At 33.7% G+C, this 20,732-nt stretch overlaps 1 protein-coding gene across 16 annotated transcripts in view; it reads left to right on the top strand.

Moving 5' to 3' along the window:
- KIF20B (kinesin family member 20B) overlaps positions 1-20,732 on the top strand; it is a 76,706-nt gene that overhangs the window by 17,855 nt on the left and 38,119 nt on the right. For 4 of the 16 annotated variants that reach the window (XM_070224373.1, XM_023642943.2, XM_023642922.2 and 1 more), the window contains 9 exons: positions 95-241; positions 906-1,068; positions 1,594-1,881; positions 5,042-5,181; positions 5,442-5,580; positions 6,642-6,750; positions 7,598-7,650; positions 9,058-9,177; positions 12,837-12,987. In XM_070224373.1, coding sequence (XP_070080474.1) covers positions 95-241; positions 906-1,068; positions 1,594-1,881; positions 5,042-5,181; positions 5,442-5,580; positions 6,642-6,750; positions 7,598-7,650; positions 9,058-9,177; positions 12,837-12,987 — 1,310 coding nt within the window. Of the gene's footprint in view, positions 1-94; positions 242-905; positions 1,069-1,593; positions 1,882-5,041; positions 5,182-5,441; positions 5,581-6,521; positions 6,751-7,597; positions 7,651-9,057; positions 9,178-12,836; positions 12,988-20,732 lie in introns of all 16 variants that reach the window. The other 12 variants (XM_023642897.2, XM_014733324.3, XM_023642889.2 and 9 more) reach the window with 3 other exon arrangements.

The following is a 20,732-nucleotide window of genomic DNA, read 5'->3' as shown; positions in this document are numbered from 1 at the left end:
GTAAGTTGAACATTCCTTAAATTGTAATTACTTTGAATTATTTTGTTTTGAAGAACTTTTAAAGTTTTTATTTTTTTATTTTTGGTAAATTCAGATTGTCTTTATGTGATCTTGCTGGTTCAGAACGAAGCATGAAGACACAGAATGAAGGTGAAAGGTTGAGAGAGACTGGAAACATCAATACTTCTTTACTGACTCTGGGAAAGTGTATTAATGTTTTGAAGAACAGTGAAAAGTCAAAGTAAGTGTTGCTGAAAGTGTTATTAATATATTAAGTATTAAAATATTTAAACTTTCAACTTTGCTAGTTTAGGAAAGTTCTTATTTGTTTTTAACCTGCTTATATTATGACTGTGTAGATTACGATTAAATAGTTAGAGATCTTGGATTAAAAAAATGATAGAAATAAAAAACAGTGTCAGCTGATGCCAGTGACTTGTCAAGTAAGCACAGTATTTTCCATAGCAAATAGATATCAACAGACACTGTAGATAATAAATTTCTCATGATGCTGGTTTAGCATCTGAAAAGCACTTTATTCTCAGTAATGTATTGTGTTCTTCTACATGTGATACATTTCTGTATTAATTAGCATTTTAGGCTGAGTAAATTATAAATCAGCCTTCATTATTTCTAGTTAGTGTTTCATGGCATATATTGTATAATTGCTTTACGCTAGAGAACACAACCCAGTTCAATGTGATTTTCTTTATATTTTGCCTCATGGGTTATTATTATTAGTAGTATTTAAAGAAAACAACATAAACAGAAAAATGACTATTTCAGGTGGAACTAATCACTAATCTAGAATTTAAGTTCATGATAGCTAGATTAAATATTTCTTTGTAAAATTTATCAGCATTCTGACTTAATCAGATTTGTTTTAACTTAAACTTTTTCCGTAGGTTTCAACAGCATGTGCCTTTCCGGGAAAGTAAACTGACCCACTATTTTCAAAGTTTTTTTAATGGTAAAGGGAAAATATGTATGATTGTCAACATCAGCCAGTGTTGTTTTGCCTATGATGAGACACTGAATGTCTTGAAGTTCTCAGCCATTGCACAAAAAGTAAATATATTCATTAAGCCTCTTATTACTAGACTATTAACAACTTTTTCTTAGAGTAAATAATTCATTTTGCTCTTATAACTGTAAATCTAGGAAATAATTGAAAATTAAAAATGTAAGTATTTGACCAAGTAGGAGGACATGGGAAAAGATTGAAAGTTACCCCTGCTAGGATTAAATTGATGTCAAGAGTTAATAATAAATACCTGTTACAGATTACAAGTATTGTTGCAACAAATTGTCTGTGCTGCCATCCATCTGGGTCATTTAGTGGCTAATCAGGATATCCCCTCTTAGGAATAGTACCAAGAACTTAACCCAGGAAAGTAAATTTACCTGTAGTATACGGGCTTTTTTCTTACCAGAATGTTCATTTAAGGATGCTAATTCCTTCCTGTATGTTTGTTTGTATAGAAGTTTTTAAAAAACACTTGAGTTGTCATTTGATCTAAATTTATAAAATTATTTTTTAGTGGACAGTTGTTGCCTTTCCTGTTTTAAAAACTACATTGGATATTTTAACAGGTTTGTGTTCCAGATACTTTAAATTCCTCTCAAGAGAAATCCTTTGGACCTGTCAAGTCTTCACAAGATACATCACTAGACATTAATAATACAGATAATAAAATATTAAATGTGAAAAGAGCCACAATTTCCTGGGAAAGTAGTCTAGAAGATCTGGTGGAAGATGAAGATTTGGTTGAGGATGTCGAAGAAGCTGAAGAAAACCAAAATATGGAAACTGAACTTACTGATGAACATCTAGATAAAACATTAGAGGAAGATAAGGCTTGCATTGGCTACGAGAAGAGAGTATGTATTAAGAACTCATACTTCTAATCTTGGTTTGTTATTATACTGAAGTTAGGGTTAACAATTCTTAAGGCCTTCTCTATTTTTTTCAACGATATACTTAGTTTTTTATATCTCAACTTTGTATTTTGAAAAATTTCAAACCTACAGAAAGAGTAGTACAATGAACACCCATTTATACTTCACCTGTATTTGCCAGTTGTTAATGTTTTACCGTATTTACTTTAATTCGCTATGAGTATCTAAATACACCTCTTCTTGCCTGTCCATTTGAAAACAAGATGCAGACATAACGACATCTTACAACTAACTACTTTAGCATATATTTCCTAAGAATGTGGGCATTTTCCTCATGATCACAAGACCATTTTCATATCTAAGCCATTTAATGTTGATAGAATATTATAATCTATTATACTGTCCATATTGAGATTTCTCTGGTGGTCCCAATATGTCCTTCATAGCCACTTTGTTTTTGGTCTACAACCAGAATTAACATGTTGCTTCTGATTGCCATGTTTCTTTAGTTATCTCTAATGTAGAATAGATATTTTGAAAAGTTGAGGCTAGTTGTCTTGTAGAATACCCCCAGTCTGGTTTTGTTTGATTATTTCCTCACAGTTCACATTTAACACTTTAGGTAATCCTATTATATGGATGGAGGTGTGAATTTCCCATTGTATCACTTCAGGAGACACATTGATGTCTTATTTCCCCTTTCTTGGTGATGCTAAGTTTTGCTCACTTAGCTAAGGTGTTGTCTTTCAGATCTCTCTTCAATGTAAAGGCATATCATCTGTGGGATAACTTTGCGACCATGTGAATGTCTTGTTCCTCAGTATCCTTTCACTGAATGATTTTATCATACTCCACCAGATGTTTACTTTACAGTCTTAAGTACAACTACTCAAAATGTCTATCCAGTACCAATTATTCTGTTTCTTGAAAAACAGGAATTGCTTGGTCATCTTATTTGTTATGGTAAATAAGATTTTACACTGGTTAAATCTTATAGCCTCTGCCCAAATACAGTTCACACATATATTTACGTTGTATTGATCTTGAAATCTAGATCATGCCCGCAATACCAGTTCCCCTCGTTAACTGGCCATGACTACATATGTCTACATGGAGTCTTCTTACCAGTGTTCCAAGCATGTGGTTAACCTTGTGCTCATGGATGTACTTTAGTCTTGACACATCTCACATCATAGTACTCTTATGCCCTATAGAAGTCCAAGTAGATGGATGATGTATTGAGTTAAATATTCTCATTTTAATAATTTACTTCACAGTCCCTGAAGGCCATCATTGCACCCATGTTGTTTGGAAATGAGAATGAAAGTTCCAGATGCTACTAGTCCTTGTTTATCTGGTCATTCTGTGATTGGATCTTGTTTACTTTGGGCCTCTATAGTGTAGTACTTCCCTCGGTGACAAAAGAATCTATTAATAGTCCTATTTTAATTTCTGCTGATCTTCTCAAAGCTGAAGTTTATATGTGCTATTGATTAAACTTGAAATGTTAGTAAAATTTCTGAATTTACTAGGGAAAAGTAATACTATAGTTTATATTATATTACATAGTGTAAATGCGTATCTTATGACATTGACTAGGTACTTTAAAATAAAAATTTCATCAGAGTTTCTTCTAATATTTAACTTAAAAATGAAATGATTAGGCTTTGCATGCTTCATATTAGCATTTTAATTGGAGGACTGAGAGTATTAAAAAGCAGTATGAAATATATTGATATTAGTGTATATAAACTTACAGTTATTTAACTAGAATAATCAAGTAGAATTTTTTTAATCAAAGACTTTATCAGATGCTAACAATGATAGAAAACTAATTGTTGAGCATTATTAAAATAAACCAAAATCCCAAGGTAGTCCCACATTCACGCAGAATTCTCTTAAGTCTCCCACATTTCTCCTTCAGTAGTTACTATATTATTTTAAACAGTGGGAAAGTGTGATTGTTTAAAAATATAAAAGTATTATATAATCATGGTGGAGTGTGGAAAAAGAAAAAGAGGAAAACAGATATAAAGATCTCTCTAATCTGCCACTATTGTTAATGGATTTTACTATACATTACTGGTTTTCTTCATTTAAAAATAAGTTGTGAAAAGTGTGAATTGTTACTATGTCATCATTATTCGTTACAGTAGTTTACTGTATGACGGATCCATAATTGAACCAATCTCTTATGTTTGACTCTTGAGTTGAGTTTCACTTTTTCTTTGTTTAAATATAGCCACTACCAGAAAACAACAACGCTGTGATAACCATTCTTAGAGTCAAAACACTGGGTCCTATTATATAATTATTTCCTCAGTGTAAGTTCTTAGAAGTGGAATTTCAAAGTTAGGATAGCTATAGAAATATTTTCAAATATAAAATTGAGACATTGAAAGATCTGTAGCTTTGAGAAGGTTGGTTGATTTATCGTTGAGAAACTTTAATCAGAAAGCTTAGAATATCAGGTTGTTTTCTTAATGCCAGAATTTATTTTATTATGAATCTATACTGGCCATATCAAGTGTTAATTGCTTTGTTTATTCATTGTCCATATTACATGATTATGTGTTTTCAAAGGCTATAGTTGTTGCTCACATTTGGATTGTTAGAAAAGTCCAAGAAGATAAGTTTATGTAACACCTCTCTTTGCCATTTTGAAAAGTGTTTGGGGGTTCTTAGTAATTACTCTATATAACACTTAGGCTTTAGATTTTCACAGACTAATTTAAAATTCAGCCTTAAGCATTTACCACAGACCTGGTCCTTACTTTCCCCACCTACAGAATATGGATGCTGCTACCAAGCTCACAGAAGGTTGTGTGGATTGAATGAAATCAAGTATGAACCCCCCAGAGTAGTTCCTGGTGGATAATAGATGCTCACATTTTCTTTTCCTTCTTTTCTTAGTGTAGCTAAATAGTGAGACATTTGAGTTACTATGAGTCTTTCTAAAATTTAATGATTTTTCAGATTAATGAATCTCTGTAAATACATAATTTTCAGTGAGAATATTATTGCTATTAAAAGGATACATAATTATAATCGACTAAATGAAAAGTTTTATTTTTGAAGATTCACATAGTATTTCTCTTGGGATATATTCTTTTATTAGAATTTTAATATTTATATGTTTTAGAAACTGTTGAATTTAATAGAAGACTTGAAAAGAAAACTGATAAATGAAAGAAAAGAAAAGTTAACATTGGAATTTAAAATTCGTGAAGAAGTTACACAGGAATGTACTCAATATTTCGCTCAGCGGGAAGCTGACTTTAAGTAAGTTATTTCTTTCATGTCCTGATAAAAATTGAGACTTTTATTTACTTGTTTAATTTTTTTATTTACTTATTTTATATTAGATGGCCTCTGAATTCTGACCACTTTATACAGTCTTGAAAATAGCTATTACTAATCCCTCTGGATTCTGAATTATACGTGAATGATTATTTAAATCTCCTTTTAGTTTATAATATACTTAATAAAACATAAAATAGTGCTTTTTCTGTTTCTTAATGGAATTAATTTTTATTATGAAGGGAAACGCTCCTTCAGGAACGAGAGATATTAGAAGAAAATGCTGAGTGTCGTTTGGCTATCTTCAAGGATTTGGTTGGTAAATGTGACACTCAAGAAGCACCAACAAATGAAGATTGTGCTGTGAAAGTTGAACACGAAGTAGGTTCACTGAAATATTAAATCCAGGATACGAGGATTTAGTGTTCCACATCAATGATGAGAAACATTAATATACTTTACAATTAAAAAAACTTACTATTTAGCTTTATTATAATGAAGCATGGTTTTTTAGGAATGTAAGCACAAATGGTTTAAATATAGCTTTGGGACTTGAAAAACATTATCTCTCTGTTAGATATATATCTCATTTTGGTGTTGCTTGAGTCATTGTATTGATTATAGGTAGACAGGTTCTGTTTTGTCTTATTATGTGATATCCCTCTCAGATTTGTCTTAAAGTTTAAAGGTATAAGAGACTTAAGGGGTCATCTACTTACTGCTCTGATGAAAACAAAAACGTTTATAAAAAGGATTGCTTTTCCTGGCCGACTGACCGTTCCCTCTTGTTGAGGAAACATTATCTTTTCCTGCTGCTTTCACTGAAGCTGAAATTGATCACATCTTTTTGGGATTGCTGTTTGTTTTTGTTTTGTTTTTTAAATTTCTCAATTTCGGGGCCTGGGATGATGATATCCACACTCTTGCTGTGGAACCATCATTATGTGTGCCTGACATGGTTTAGGTCTTGATCTGAGTTGTGAAAATGGAGGTTTGTTTCCTCGATTGTCCCAACAAAGCCTTTTAGGACTGGTTGTATTACTGAAAGTATACCTGAACCTAGATAGTTATAATTGTTCTATAATGACATCACAGTTTATGACATTGTTTTTATGGGGAAATATGTATATGTTTCATAAAACAAAAAATGACAAATGGAACACAACTTTTTCATAATTGGAATACTTTGATATAGTTTATTTAAAAAAATTTCAGGTGAATTTTTTTGCTGTGTGTTTTTAAAACTGTTTAAATCAGATGGTACCCCATGGTAAGAGTGAAAGCCACTGTTAACTTTAGGCATGTGGTTTTTGCTATTTTAGGAAGCGCATAATTATGTAGGAATTGAAGATATTATTGATTCTCTTCAAGATGATGTCACTGATATTAAGAAACAGGCTGAAATTGCTCACTTATATATTGCATCTCTTGCTGACCCCCAGGAAGCTATTGCTTGTTTAGAACTAAAGTTTAATCAAGTTAAAGCTGAATTAGCTAAAACCAAAGAAGAATTAATCAAAACCCAGGAAGAGTTAAAAAAGAGAGAAAATGGTAAGTAGATGTATTTTACCCGTATTTATATGTTATAAATGCATAAAAAGAAAGTTGGTGAGTATAAGAGATTTATGCAGGATAGCGACCAGAAAATTCTTTGATCTAGGTAACATATTCAATATTTTACCATTTGTATGACTTTATAGTAATTTGCTATTAAAAATTTTTTTTGCTTTCATTTACTTTTAAACTAATAGTATTAGGAAATGGACTTCTCAACAAAAAACAAAACCAAACTAAGTATTAGCTTTATCAGCAAATTAAGAAATTTCATAGGAAATTGTAAAGCTGTAGATTTTGTTCTTCTGTATTCTTTATGAACTCTCATAGTGTGGAAGATTCTGCTCTGGGCTCGCAAGTTTGGGATAGAGTCACTTTTGTGGAGTGATCTTAAGAAGGCTCTTAGATTGGTGCTTCATTCTAGCTCTGAGAGTGATATATGATTGTCACATCTGGGTTTTAAGAGAGTTAGATGAAATATTCTGCCCTTTTCTGTGTGAAACAAGATGCGTAGAAAATAGTAGGTAAGTGGTACCTCTGCATTATGAAGTGGACCAGAAAGGTACTGGCTTCTTTTCTCTGAAGTTATACCATAAGCTTTTTGCTATTTAGGATATGTCAATCATTTTTACCCTGAGCATTGAAAGTGGCTTTTTCAGAAACACTACCCTTGGTGGTAGAATTAGTAGCTGAATGCTGTGTGCTTCTAGTCCCGTCAAAATCCTTTTTCCTAAATGTGACACTAGTTAAAGTGTCTACTATAGCAGCTTATATTTCATGATTATTCAGTGATAAATTGTTTTAGATGCTTAGGTATTTATTTTCAATATTCTTATTTTTTCAGAATCAGAAATGAACTTAAATTCATTGGTTCAAGAGCTTGAGAAATCTAAAAAGGTAATACTTTATGATTTATTTTATCTTGATAAGGGACTTAATAAGTAATTGAAGGAGCATGAATTATGACAAGGTACATTAATGAAAAGTAATAAATGAACATGGTAAAAAAATTGAAAAGTTTAAATGCCTTCACCTTCATACTTCTTTTCAATGATGGCCGCTAGAAAGTTTCTTTAGTCCTTCCAGAAAAGATTTATGTATATATATATATAGAAAGAGGTATAGATATATAGACATGACACATACACATATACATATACCTTTTAATAAGTTTACACAAGTCGGATTGTATTTCTGTGTCTTGCTTTCTTTCCTTAAAAGATGTCTTGGAGGTACTTCTCCATTAGCACATACAGATCTATTTCATTCTTTCACTAGGTGCATAGCATTGATTAGATATGTTTAAATGGTGTTTATTTTGTCTGAAATTACTGAATGTTTTAAAATATAGAAAATGGCCTGAGCAATGTGCAGCATTGGGATCCTGAAAATCTCTAGCACCTTTTATCTTCAGATCAGATAGTCACTCCAAATGATTGTAGATAGATTTGACATTGATGGGTCTAGAAATGAAATTACAAGTATCCATGAAGGTGAAATAAATTTAGGGTTCTAAACCTTCTATTTTTCCTGACCTTCTCTGGCATGGGTCTTCGTATTTTAAGTTTCGTTTATCCTTCTAAAGAGCTGAATATTTTAAGCTATGATCAGATATAAATAATTCAAGATCTTATCTAATATCCGGTATTTAAAGAAGTAACCAAAATAATGTACTTAGCAGAAGACATTACAGCTACCATTTACACAATTCCTAATGTTTTCATTTATTTTTTTCTAGTTATAAAAATAGTAGATACTAGTTCTAAAAGTTGAGTTATATTAAACTATGTAAGATTGTAAAATAGTTAGCCATAATGTTCTTCTTAAATTAAAAAAAAAAAAAAAACCCAAGTTGGTTCCTGGCTTTTTTAGACTTTTACTTTGTATATATTTATTTTTATAGAACACTTACTGTGTACTCTTTTAAGTGCTTTACATATATTAACTCATTTAAATCTCAAAACAACTTCATGATGTAGATACTGTTGTTATTTTCTATTTCTACAGAGACATTAAATAAGTTGTCCAGGGTCACACAAATAGAAGATAGAGAAGCTAGGATTCAAACTCAGGCAGTCCAGACTCCAGATTCCTCTACCCAATAGCCTGTATTGCTTCTTTTTCCTTTGTATATATAAACATATATTATTTGTTAAAAATAAGATCACGCTATGCATAGCATGTTGCCAGTGATATTTTTGCTTAGTTTTAAAATTTCAAGGAATTCTAAAATTGCATCATATTTGCATTCTAGTTATCCCAAAATATTTTCACTGAACATTGCTATTTTTCTTTTTTCCAAAGAAAATAATTATGCAGAATCAAAGAATTCAAGACTTGATAGATATAACTGATCAAAAAGAGAATACAATCAACAAATTTCAGAACTTAAAGTATCGTATGGAAAACACATTTAAAGGCAGTGTAAGAACTTAACTTTATTTGTCCATGTTATAAATTACATTAAAAAAGTCTCTGTTTTGGTTTGACATAAAATAAAATAATTGATTTGAAGTAAAAGAAACTGATTTACTAAGTAGGTTAAATTGCTTATCCTGGCATTGAATTCAATTCACTATCATGCAAATCTGAATTTTTGAGAACTTAAAAGAGGGCGTTTGACTTCCTTGTATATAATATCCCACCAACTAAGCTAGCAGTACTTTGCACATAAGAGGGGAAAGAATATATAGCCCTTGGAAGTTTAGGCCTCAGCTAGTAGGAAGTGGGGGGCTCTGGGGTGACAGGAACTTAGATGTGCTTACATGTCCACAGATCATAAAAATCTCTGTCTCTGTCTCTATAGAACTATAAGTGAAATTCAGTGGAATCAGTTTTCTTCCTTAGAGGCTTTTTTTCCTAAAGATTGGCCCTGAGCTAACATCTGTTGCCAATCTTCCTCTTTTTGTTTGAGGAAGTTTGTTGCTGAGCTAACATCTGTGGCAGTCTTTCTCTGTTTTATGTGGGATGCCACCACAGCAGGGCTTGATGAGTTATATGTAGGTTTGTGCCTGGGATCCGAACCTGTGAACCCCAGGCAGCTGAAGTGGAGCACGTGAGCTTAACCACTATGCCACCAGGCTGGCCCCTCTTTTATGTTTTTTGTGGTAAATGCATTCATATTATTTTTGGAAGTAGAAATGGTAAAATATATGTTAATAGACTGAGTAAACTAATAGCCAAACCTCTCTGCTTTGTTTAGAAGCAGCAAGAGTGATATCTTGTAAAAAGTGACTGTTGACCCTCCTTTGTATCTTGACAGTCAAGCTCCAGTATCCACCAACATTCCCTGAATCATCTCAACATTAGGTGGGCTTTTGATACTATAGGGGTAAATAAGGAGCATTCTGGAAGAGTAGCTTACCCCCTGTCTAATCTTTGGTAGCAGGCTTCCTTTTTGGTATTTATTAGATGCATTCGTCAGTCTGACGTTTCTGTACCTTAATGGGAGAAGTACCCTTGTAATTAGGTTGAGAGTAAGGATGAGAAGCGTCAAATGATTTATTTCAGTCGAGAAACACTTATTGAGTGTCTGCTCTGTGCCAGGTACTGTACAAGATTCTGGGAATTACACAGATTAATAAAAACTGGTCCCCTTAATGAATCCTCAGTAAGGGAGAAACCACATAAACATAATGAAATGCACAGTGGTGGTCAATATGTGCAAGAAGCTGAGAGTAGGTGGCGATTTAGGGAATACTCTGTGGAGATGAAAATGATTTAGTTGAGCCTTAAAGGATGAGTAAAATTTAGGCGGATGCAAGTAGGAGGAGGGGTCAGTTGGTAGCCATGAGGAGCAAAAACATACACCGGTCTTCCAGGTAGAGGAATCAGAATGTACAAAGTCATGGAAATGAGAAGCCTTTCAGTCACTGTAGGAAAGTACAAGCAATTTGTTGTTCAAGAAGAAAATTTGAAACAAGGAGACGTGAGAAATGAGGCTGGGACTAGTAGATTGGGGTAAGATGGTAGAAGGCCTTAAATATACTGCATTGAAGAGTTTAGGTTTTATTCTATAGGCATTGAGGAGTCAATTTTGAGTAGCAATGTTGATTTTTAATTTGAATAGATATCTTTAGAAACTCGAAGGATGGGATTGAGATGAAATTAGACTAGATGTAGAGAAACCAGTTAGAAGCCTCTTAGAAGAATTCAGGTGATAGTTGATGAGGACATTGATTTAGGGTGGTTGGGTAGTGTTGGTAGAGATTAAAAAAAAGAAATTGATTCATCGAATAGGGGAGGGGAGACACCTTGAGATTTGGGGCTTGACTTTCTCCAGTAACTGGATTGCTGGGCCTCCAGGCTCAACAATTTTATTTGATTATTCACCACCTGCTTTTGCCCTGATCACTTGATTTGGGTTTCAAGTCTGGTCTTCGGTTTGGTAAAGGAAAATAAGAACAAGAAAAAGAAAAGTCAGAGATTACTCTGGTGACTACAGCTTCAAAGGAAGTTGTTGAAAATTTAACAAGGAATTACATTTGTTTCTGTAGTATGTTTGCATACCATAGTGTGTTAACAATGTTTAAGTAGTAGTAAAAAAGCAATATAGAATAAGCAATATCCCTAATTTAATAGTCCTTTCCTATAAATAAACTTTTTAGATAGGCTCTAGACCTCATCTTAGCAACTCACTTAAAACAGCTAAATTGTTCACATACACAGACAAACGCAAAGTGATTTGAAACTTATCCTGACTGCTGATTTGCTCTTAATCTAGGGTCACTGTTCCAGAGCTTGTCTTGAAAGCAGACTCTTTCTAATGATGGAAAAGTTTATTTTGAGTTTTGGCTCTCTATCATCCTTCCAACCAAGCATAAGCTTAGGGGCAGAAAGCACTCCTTTCAATAACTGTGACTTGTGGAGGACAGATTTTTTTGGTGAAGATTGTATAATTTGAAGGAGGAAAAAAATGATCAGGTCATTATGCTAGGTCTAAGAGTGGGAGAGGACACAAGTTGAATCTGTCAGGGAGTGTTTGAAAACTCAAGCTCTCTCAGAGGTGTGATCCGTTTGTCCTAGGATTTTGTTATTTATCAGTGACACCAAAGGACTAATTGTGAGAAAGCATGAAGCTTGTTCTTCATGAGGTTCTGTTTTAGGGATAGCTAGGAAAAACTTTGCTTTTGTAAAATAATTCATTACTTTATGACTTAAAAAACTCATTTTATCTGTAGCTCCTAAGAATAAAACATTTGCTAGTTTTATGATGTAAAATGGTGCTTTTCAGATGCTCTTTTTCCCCAAGATGGATTGCTACCAGTATGTAGGGATTTAATTAATCTCTGCATTTAAAAAATCCCTCCCTTTACCGTACCTTTGATTCCTGTATAGACTTGCACTGAGCTATTGAGTTCACCTGTCCTCTTTCTGGATAAGACCATATTGTACTATTTTTCTCCTAGCCTTTTGGGGATGCATACTATTTGCCTTAAAAAATAAAAACCTAAGTGATTTTTATCATTTAGATAAACAGAGAGCTCAGTTTTAAAGCTGTATGTAGACTGTATATCTTTGAATATTTGTAGACTAGAAGCTCAGGTCAAAACCATCTTTCTGAGAGTTGTTAAAGTGTAAGACAATGCTGCTTATCTTTGAGAGGCTTTGGTTACAAAACAAAACAATTGTTGAGTTTCCAGAGTGGGACTCAAGATTTTAAGTAAAAGTATCTATAAGAAACAATTTTGTCATAGTGTTTTCATATTTTTCCTTTCAAAGCGCATTTTGGTTGTGACTTAGGGTAAGTGTTTTAGGGTTCTGCAGTAACCCCCGAACAAGTCTAACCCACCTGATCACCTGGGGAAATCTGAAGATGAATTCGTTTGTAGGTATCAGGGTGAAGCTACATGCTCAACTGATTGTAGGACAAGTTTTTTTTGTCCTTAATGAGTATACAAGTTAGTTAATATTACTTATTTGAAGAGCCATCAGTTATTTTAGGGTGAGACTTAAATAACCAAGAAAATGTTTGAACAAATTTGAAAATAAAATTTTTATGATACACTATTGAAACATAATTTATATAATTTTTGCATTGTAGCTTTCTATATGTGAACTAATCTTAGTTTATTTTACTTTAGGATAAGGCTGGTCCATCTTTAATAATAAATAATAAATTGGCTTGTAATGAAACAGTTGAAATGTCTAAGGACAACAAAATGAAAACCTGTTTACGAAGAAAAAGATTAAATGAAGATGAGCGTCAGCAAGATGAACCACCAGCAAAGAAAGGTACTCCTTCAATTGCCAGCAGAAGGCCTTTAAGAAAGCTAATTCCTAAGCCAGTAAACAGAAAAGTTGCAAAAAGGAGGAAATTTACTTGTCTGAGGAAAAAACTTGAGGAAATTTAAATGTCACTAATTTTTACTCTAACATGTTATAAACTGTCTAGAGGATGGATGTATTTAAAGATGTCTTTCATTTTAATAAATACGTTTTTAGATGTTAAGCTTTTATCACTTTTGCACGCCTATAATTCTTTTACTTCTGTGCTTATAGTAGTTAAAACTTAGTGCTTTCATTTTCGTAATTATGCTACCTTTTTTTGCCAAAATCTCTTCACATTATTTTCTTCCTTTGCATTCTTTATTCGTTTGGAGTAAAGGACATTTGCCAGTAAGACTGTGAGCTGACATTGCTAAAGACAAATGTGCTCGGGTTGTATTTGCTATAGTATTACTAAAAAAAAGTGGATGCATGCTTACTCTATACTATAACTCCCTGTTTATGTGGAATAACATAGCAACTTTTATGTTCTCTCAAAGATGTTCATTATTTCTTTTGGAAAACTTTTATAGTATGATACAGGGAGGTAGGGCTTCTAAGAGAAAGCACATTAGCTTTCAAACTGGATTAGCAGCTTCACCTTGAGAAAGATGGGTAAGTTAAGTCTTACTTTTGTGATTAGTAAAATAAAATAAATACTACCTGCCTCCTGAGGTTGTCAAGGCTGAAAACAATTGGGTAATACACCAATATAATACACATCTCATTGAACCTCAGTAAAATGAATGTTTTCAAAAGTAGATGCCTTAAAGGATAATATAGCATTAGATACGTGGTTTATAGGATGTACAGTGCTTATGTGAGCTAATAGATTGGGACTAATATGCATAGTCAGCCTTCTGTTATCCATTGAAGGAGGAGTGCCTTTGCTAGTGGGAGGATAACCTTGCTGTGATTTCCATAGCACTCTTCCTCTCTTTGTTTCACCTTGGTCAGTGCCACAGAGTAGTTGAGAATGTAGGATCTATAGTTCACTGGGAAGTGGAAGTGGCCAGGAGCAAGTGATATACACAGTGTGACTAATCCTAAAGGTAACCCATTCATGAAAATAAGATTATGTGAGAACTATAGTTGTTAGCTATAAATAACTTGGATGTGGGTAGGTTTAAATAAGTTCAGGTAACATAGCAATATTTTTTTCTCCTTAAATTCACAGCCAATTTGACTATTTCTTTTTTTTTAATTATTCTTTTTAGATTGGTACCTGAGCTAACATCTGTTGCCAGTTTTCTTTTATTTTCCTTCTTCTCCTCAAAGCTACCCAGTGTATAGTTGTATATTCTGGCTGTAGGTCCTTCTGGTTCTGCTATGTGGAATGTCACCTCAGCATGGCTTGATGAGCAGTGCTAGGTCCACGTCCAGGATCCAAGCTGGCGAAACCCTGGGCCATGAAAGTGGAGTGTGCGAACTTAACCACTCAGCCGCAAGGCTGGCCCCTGGCTATTTCTTAACTATTCATGTTAGTAGAGATTATAGGGACTACATGAGGGATCATATGAAAATCGGAGATAGACCCACCCTCCTTCCCCTCTACCTGCTACTAAAAAATCTCCAGAACAAAATATGTGACTCCTGTAATCACTAGGATAGGATCGGGACGTTATAGTTTCAAGGATCGGGATGTTATAGTTTCATAGAAGGCATGTTTTCTGTTCTTAAAAGGAAATACAAAAGCCATTTCCCTATGAAAGTGAGTATACTTGTTTGAGGTCACTGTATCTGTACTTTGACGAAGCTGGTAAGCATGTAAATAGTCTAAGAAATAAGCCTTCAGATAGTATAAAGGAGACAAACTGGAGATTTGACACAATCTACTTAACCTGTGATTTTTCAATCAAAACTGTAATTTTTTGTAACAAAATATAAGCAGTATAAGTATAGTTGAATTTAGTGTAAATATTAAAGTCTTGATGGTACTTTCTTCTTGTTGTTTATGTTTACCTTGTATAAGTTAACTGTAGATACTTTAGTCTTTTTCCTGTCTTTGTTGCTGGACTGATACTTTAACTTCTCCCTGACAAAGCTGTCCTGAATATATTCTGTAAATCTGTTGATATAAAACGTTTTAAAATTTCTGAAAGAATAGTATGAATATATATGAAAAAGAAAATCAGGTGCAAAACAAATTAGTTTGATTTACTTTATATTGTGTAATTATCCTAGTTCTTAAACTATAGTGAAGTTAAGAAAACAACATTGCTTGATCACAAAAAGTTTATTGAGCTTTCTCTATTCACTTCAGGGTTTAGGGACTACATCCATATGATATGCATGACTCAAATCTCTTCACTGAGCATAGTCGGGATCTAATGTGAGCTCTGAATTTCTGATTGTTGTCATTTTTACCTTGCTTAGATCCTGTCTCTCTCCTGATGAAGGGTTCAGACATTTTATATAACTTGTCTTTTTTAAAGGGCAAGAAGATTTTTTGGGTTTTCTTTTGAGGAAGATTAGCCCTGAGCTAACATCTGCTGCCAATCCTCCTCTTTTTGCTGAGAAAGACCGGCCCTGAGCTAACGTCTGTGCCCATCTTGCTGTACTTTACATGTGGGACACCTGCCACAGCAGGGCTTGACAAGCGGTGCATAGGTTGGCACCTGGGACCGGAACTGGTGAACCTCGGACTGCCAAAGAGCAATGTGCGAACTTAACGGCTGTACCACCAGGGGGCTCCCAAGGATTTTTTTTTAAACGTTTCTAAGTTATGAAAAAAGAATACAGGACTCTTAATCATCATCGTTTAGTTTCCTCAATTAGTCATTACCACTGGTAAAGTCATAGGTGTGAAGATATCATCCTAAATAGAGATGTACATTAAATGGAAAGTACAACAGAAGTCTGAACCAGTGGAGTAGTCCAGGTTATTCCCCTTTGGGATGACTTGCCACAACTTTGTAAGATGCTGGGAGACAATCAAATGAAAAATAATACGTTGGTTGAACAGTGTTAAAGAAAAAATCTGAGAGCTGGCCCTGTGGCCCAGTGGTTAAGTTCGCACACTCCGCTTCTGTGGTTTTGCCCGTTCGGATCCTGGGCATGGATGTGGCACCACTCATTAGGCCATGCTGAGGCAGCGTCCCACATGCCACAACTTAAAGGAGCCACAACTGAAAAATGTACATCTACGTACTGGGGGAATTCAGGAAAAAAAAAAGATTGGCAACAATTCTTAGCTCAGGTGCCAATCTTTAAAAAAAAAAAAAAGTCCATAAGAGTAAGTGGGCAAGTTTGTTGTAAAAGTAAATAAGGACAAATCTTGATGCCAGAGTGGCTGGAATCCTTAGAATAAACTGAGAATCTTGAGGCAGTAAATAAGGAAGAGGTAACTACAAACGTAAGAAAAGCTTCAAAAGTAACTCAGCAGCTTTCAAGAAAGTAAGGTTATACAGCAGGGGCAATACTATGTTTTTCCCATCCTTTTTGAGGCAGGAGAGACAGTGTAAGTTACAGATAATAAAACTTTGTCCAGTGAACTTTTAAAATTAGTCTGTATTAAAGAAAAGGGATCTTGGGATCCCATAATAAGATTACATAATTATAGCTGCCTAAGAACATTTAGACAATTGGGTGAAGGGAAAGAATATGGATTGTATTTGAAAAGTGAAAACTTACTAATAAAGCTTGTTTTTGTATATACACTATGGAGTGTAAAACTAGATAAATTCTTGGATAAGAGTAGAGAGGTAAGATTCTCAGATTATATAGTGATTTTTGGATGGGGGCATACTTTCACTGGGGATAAATCAGTATCTTGAGAAATCTGGGATTTTTTCCCCCAGCTTTGATGAAGTATAAATTGACAAGTTATATTGTAATATATTTAAAGTGTACAACATGATGATTTCATAAACATATACATGATTCCCACCATCCCATCATTAATTAACACATCCATCACCTCTCATATTTACCTTTTTTTTCTCATTTTTGGCGAGAACACTTAAGTTCTACTCTTTAAACAAATTTCAATTATACAGTACAGTATTATTAAATATAGTCACCGTGTTATACATTAGATCCTCAGACCATATTCTCTTATAACTGAAAGTTTGTGCGCTTGTATCAACCTCTCCCTATTTCCTCAACCCCTGTCCCCTGGCAACCACCATTCTACTCTGTGTTTCTATGAATGATCCTTTTTTCCCACACGTATAACTGATACCATGCAGTATTTGTCTTTCTCTGTCTGGCTTATATCACTTAGCATAACATCCTCCAGGTTCATCTATGTTGTTGCAAATGGCAGGATTTCCATCTTTTTTTAAGGCTGAATAATATGCCGTTGTATATATACAGCACATTTTTTTATCCATTCATTTGTTGATGAACACTTAGGTTGTTTCCATGTCTTGGCTGTTGTAAATAATGCTGCAATGAACATGGTGGTGCAGATGCTTCTTTGAGATAGAGATTTTGTTTCCTTTGGATATTTACCCAGAAGTGGGATTGTTGGACCATATGGTAGTTCTACTTTTAATTTTCTGAGGAACCTCCATACTGTTTTCCATAGTGGCTGCACCAGTTTACATTCCCAACAACAGTATAGAAAGATTCCCTTTTCTTCACAGCCTCACTAGCCTTCTTTATCTTGTCTTTTTGATAATAGACATCTGAACGGGTGTGAGGTGATATCTCATTGTGGTTTTGATTTGCATTTCCCTGATGATTAGTGATGTTGAGCACTTTTTCATGTATCTATTGGCCATTCATTATATGTTCTTTGGAAAAGTGTCTGTTCAGGTCCTTTGCCCATTTTTTAATTGCGTTGTTTTTTTTGCTATTGAGTTATATGAGATCTTTGTATATTTTGGATATTAATCCCTTATTGGATATATTGTTTGCAAATATTTTCTCCCATTCTGTAGGTTCCTTTTTTGTTTGGTTGATTTCTTTTGCTTTGCCGAAGCTTTTTAGTTTTATGTAGTACCACTTGTTTATTTTTGCTTTTATTGCTTTTGCTTTTGGTGTCAAATCTAAAAAGTCATCTTCAAGACCAATGTTGAGGAGCTTACCCTCTATGTTTTCTTCTAGGAATTTCAGGATTTTTTTTTTTGTATTTCTGTGAAAAATGCCATTGGAATTTTGATAGGGATTGCTTTGAATCTGTAGATTGCTTTGGGTAGTATGGATATTTGACAATATTAATTCTTATAATCCATGTTCATGGATTATTTTTATGTTTATTTGTGTCTTTTTCAGTTTCTTTCACCAGTGTTTTATAGTTTTCACTGTACAGATCCTTCACCTCCTTGGTTAAATTTATTTGTATTTTATTCTTTTTGGTGCTGTTTTAAATGGTATTATTTTCTTTTTTTTTTGCTGAGGAAGATTAGCCCTGAGCTAACGTCTGTGAAATCTTCCTCCACTTTATATGTGGGTTGCCACCAAAGCATGGCTGATGAGTGGTTTAAGTCCGTGTGTGGGATCTGAACCCGTGAACCCAGGGCATTGAAGGAGAGTGTACTGAACTTAACCACTATGCCATGGGGCTAGCCCCAGTACTGTTTTCTTAATTTCTCTTTCTGATAGTTTGTTGTTAGTGTATAGAAATGCAACCGAGTTTTGTATATTGATTTTGTATCCTCCAACTTTACTGAATCCTTTAATTACTCCTAATAGTTTTTTGGTGGAGTTTTTAGGATTTTCTATATGTGACATCATATCATCAGCAGATGGACAGTTTTATTTCTTCCTTTCCAATTGGGATTCCTTTTATTTCTTTTTTGCCCAACTGCTCTGGCTAGGACTTTCAGTGCTATGTTGAATAGAAGTGGTGAGAGTGGATACCCTTTTCTTGTTCCTGATCTTAGAGGAAAAGCTTTCAGCCTTTCTCTGAGTATGATGTTAGCTGTGAGCTTGTCATATATGTCCTTTATTCTGTTGAGATATATTACCTCTCTACCCAGTTTGTTGAGAGTTTTTATTATGAAAGGATATTGAATTTGTTAAATGCTTTTCTATCTCTATTGAGATGATCATATGATTTTTATCCTTCTTTTTGTTAATGTGGTGTATCATATTGATTTGCATATGTTGAATCATTCTTACATCCCTGGGATAAATCCCACTTTATCTTGGTGTATGATCCTTTTAATGTACTGTTGAATTTGATTTGCTGATATTTTGCTGAGGATTTTTGCATCTATGTTCATCAGGGATATTGTAATATTCTTTTCTTTAGTGCCTTTATCTGGCTTTGGTATCACAGTAATGCTGGAAGAGGGCTAGGATTTTAATTTATCTAAAGGGGTGATAGGATTAAAAATCTTAAGAACAATCACTTAAGTTTTTTCCCTCATATTGTATAATAGTATCTGAACAACCTTTTATAAATGCTTATGCTTTTCCTTTATTTTGCTTACAACTTCAATAGTGATTAGTATATAGGAAGATAGAAACTTAGTTGTATATAGGATGGTAGATTTCATCTCAAAGAGCTTTTTATGATCTCAAAAATGTTGCCTTCTTCATTGAACAGATTCATTATGTGTACATCCCATGGGCTATTATCATCTCTCATCCTGGAAACACAAGAGCCTGCCAGAGGCAGGGGAAAAATTTGTGGGCTTGAATCTCATAACTACATGAGATTTGACATTTATCTCTTATGGAACAATTACATGGAGCAGGAGTGCCAGATAGGGGCTTCAATGTGAAGCAGACTGATAAGTTTAGATTCCAAATATGTTGCAGAGGTGACTGTCAACTTCTTCCAGAAATTTTTAAAAATAAATGCATAGGGCAGTAATTCTCAAAGTGTTACATGTATAGTATACTCCAGATTTACCAAATCAGTATCTTTGGTATTTGTTCCTAGGAATCTGCACTTTAATAAGCTCCCTTGGTAATTCTGGCCAATAAAGCTAGAGAATCCCTTTTATAAAAAGATGTAAGGAGAGGACCTTAAAATTTTAAACAAAATTACACTAAAGTAACCAAGTTAATGTAACTGAGGCATGTCAGATTGTGAATTTGCATATATCTAGAACCAGAATAGGTTACTGATTGAAAAAATTATATTTTTCTGGTACAATGATATTCTTAGAAAAGAAGAACATATGTGATGCAGCTAAATTTCAAAAATATTTCATTTAGGATTATTGTTCAGGTTTGTAAAGATGAATAAGACACAGTCTGCTATCAGGGAGTTTAGAATCTAGTAGATGAGAGCAACAAACATTATTTCAATATAATATAATGTGCTAATATGCATAGGATAATATGAGGGGCTCACTAAAAAGAAAAGATACACTTCTTATATTCATTGGGCAGATACCAACCGTAAGTAACAGGTTTCTTAACAAGGAGGATTTGAAGCCAACTCTTCCTTATAACCATCTTCTGCTTTTATGGATTAATACTGCTTGTACTTCATAGGATATCTCAGACCTTTAAGCATGACGAATTTAATTTTTAAGTGCTTAGTGAGGATATCAAATAAAAATATAGGATATCGACTAAAAATATTGACAGATAAATGATCAGTAAGGGAGTGAATGAAGCTCAAAAGGACATATGCAGTTGATTATATCAGAGCAATGACTTTGGAAAGTTCAAGTATAAACATCAAACCATGGAGTGAAATAAAACAGGAAAAAATTTGAAAACTTGGAGAGTCAGATTCTTAAATATTTTGAAGTAATTTTCCTACCGTGAGACACTCATCAGACCTCACTATAATAATGGAAATT

The sequence above is a fragment of the Equus caballus genome, chromosome 1 (genome assembly GCF_041296265.1).
Source record: "Equus caballus isolate H_3958 breed thoroughbred chromosome 1, TB-T2T, whole genome shotgun sequence".
NCBI lineage: Eukaryota > Metazoa > Chordata > Mammalia > Perissodactyla > Equidae > Equus > Equus caballus.
This window is presented reverse-complemented; position numbering and strand designations above follow the sequence as displayed.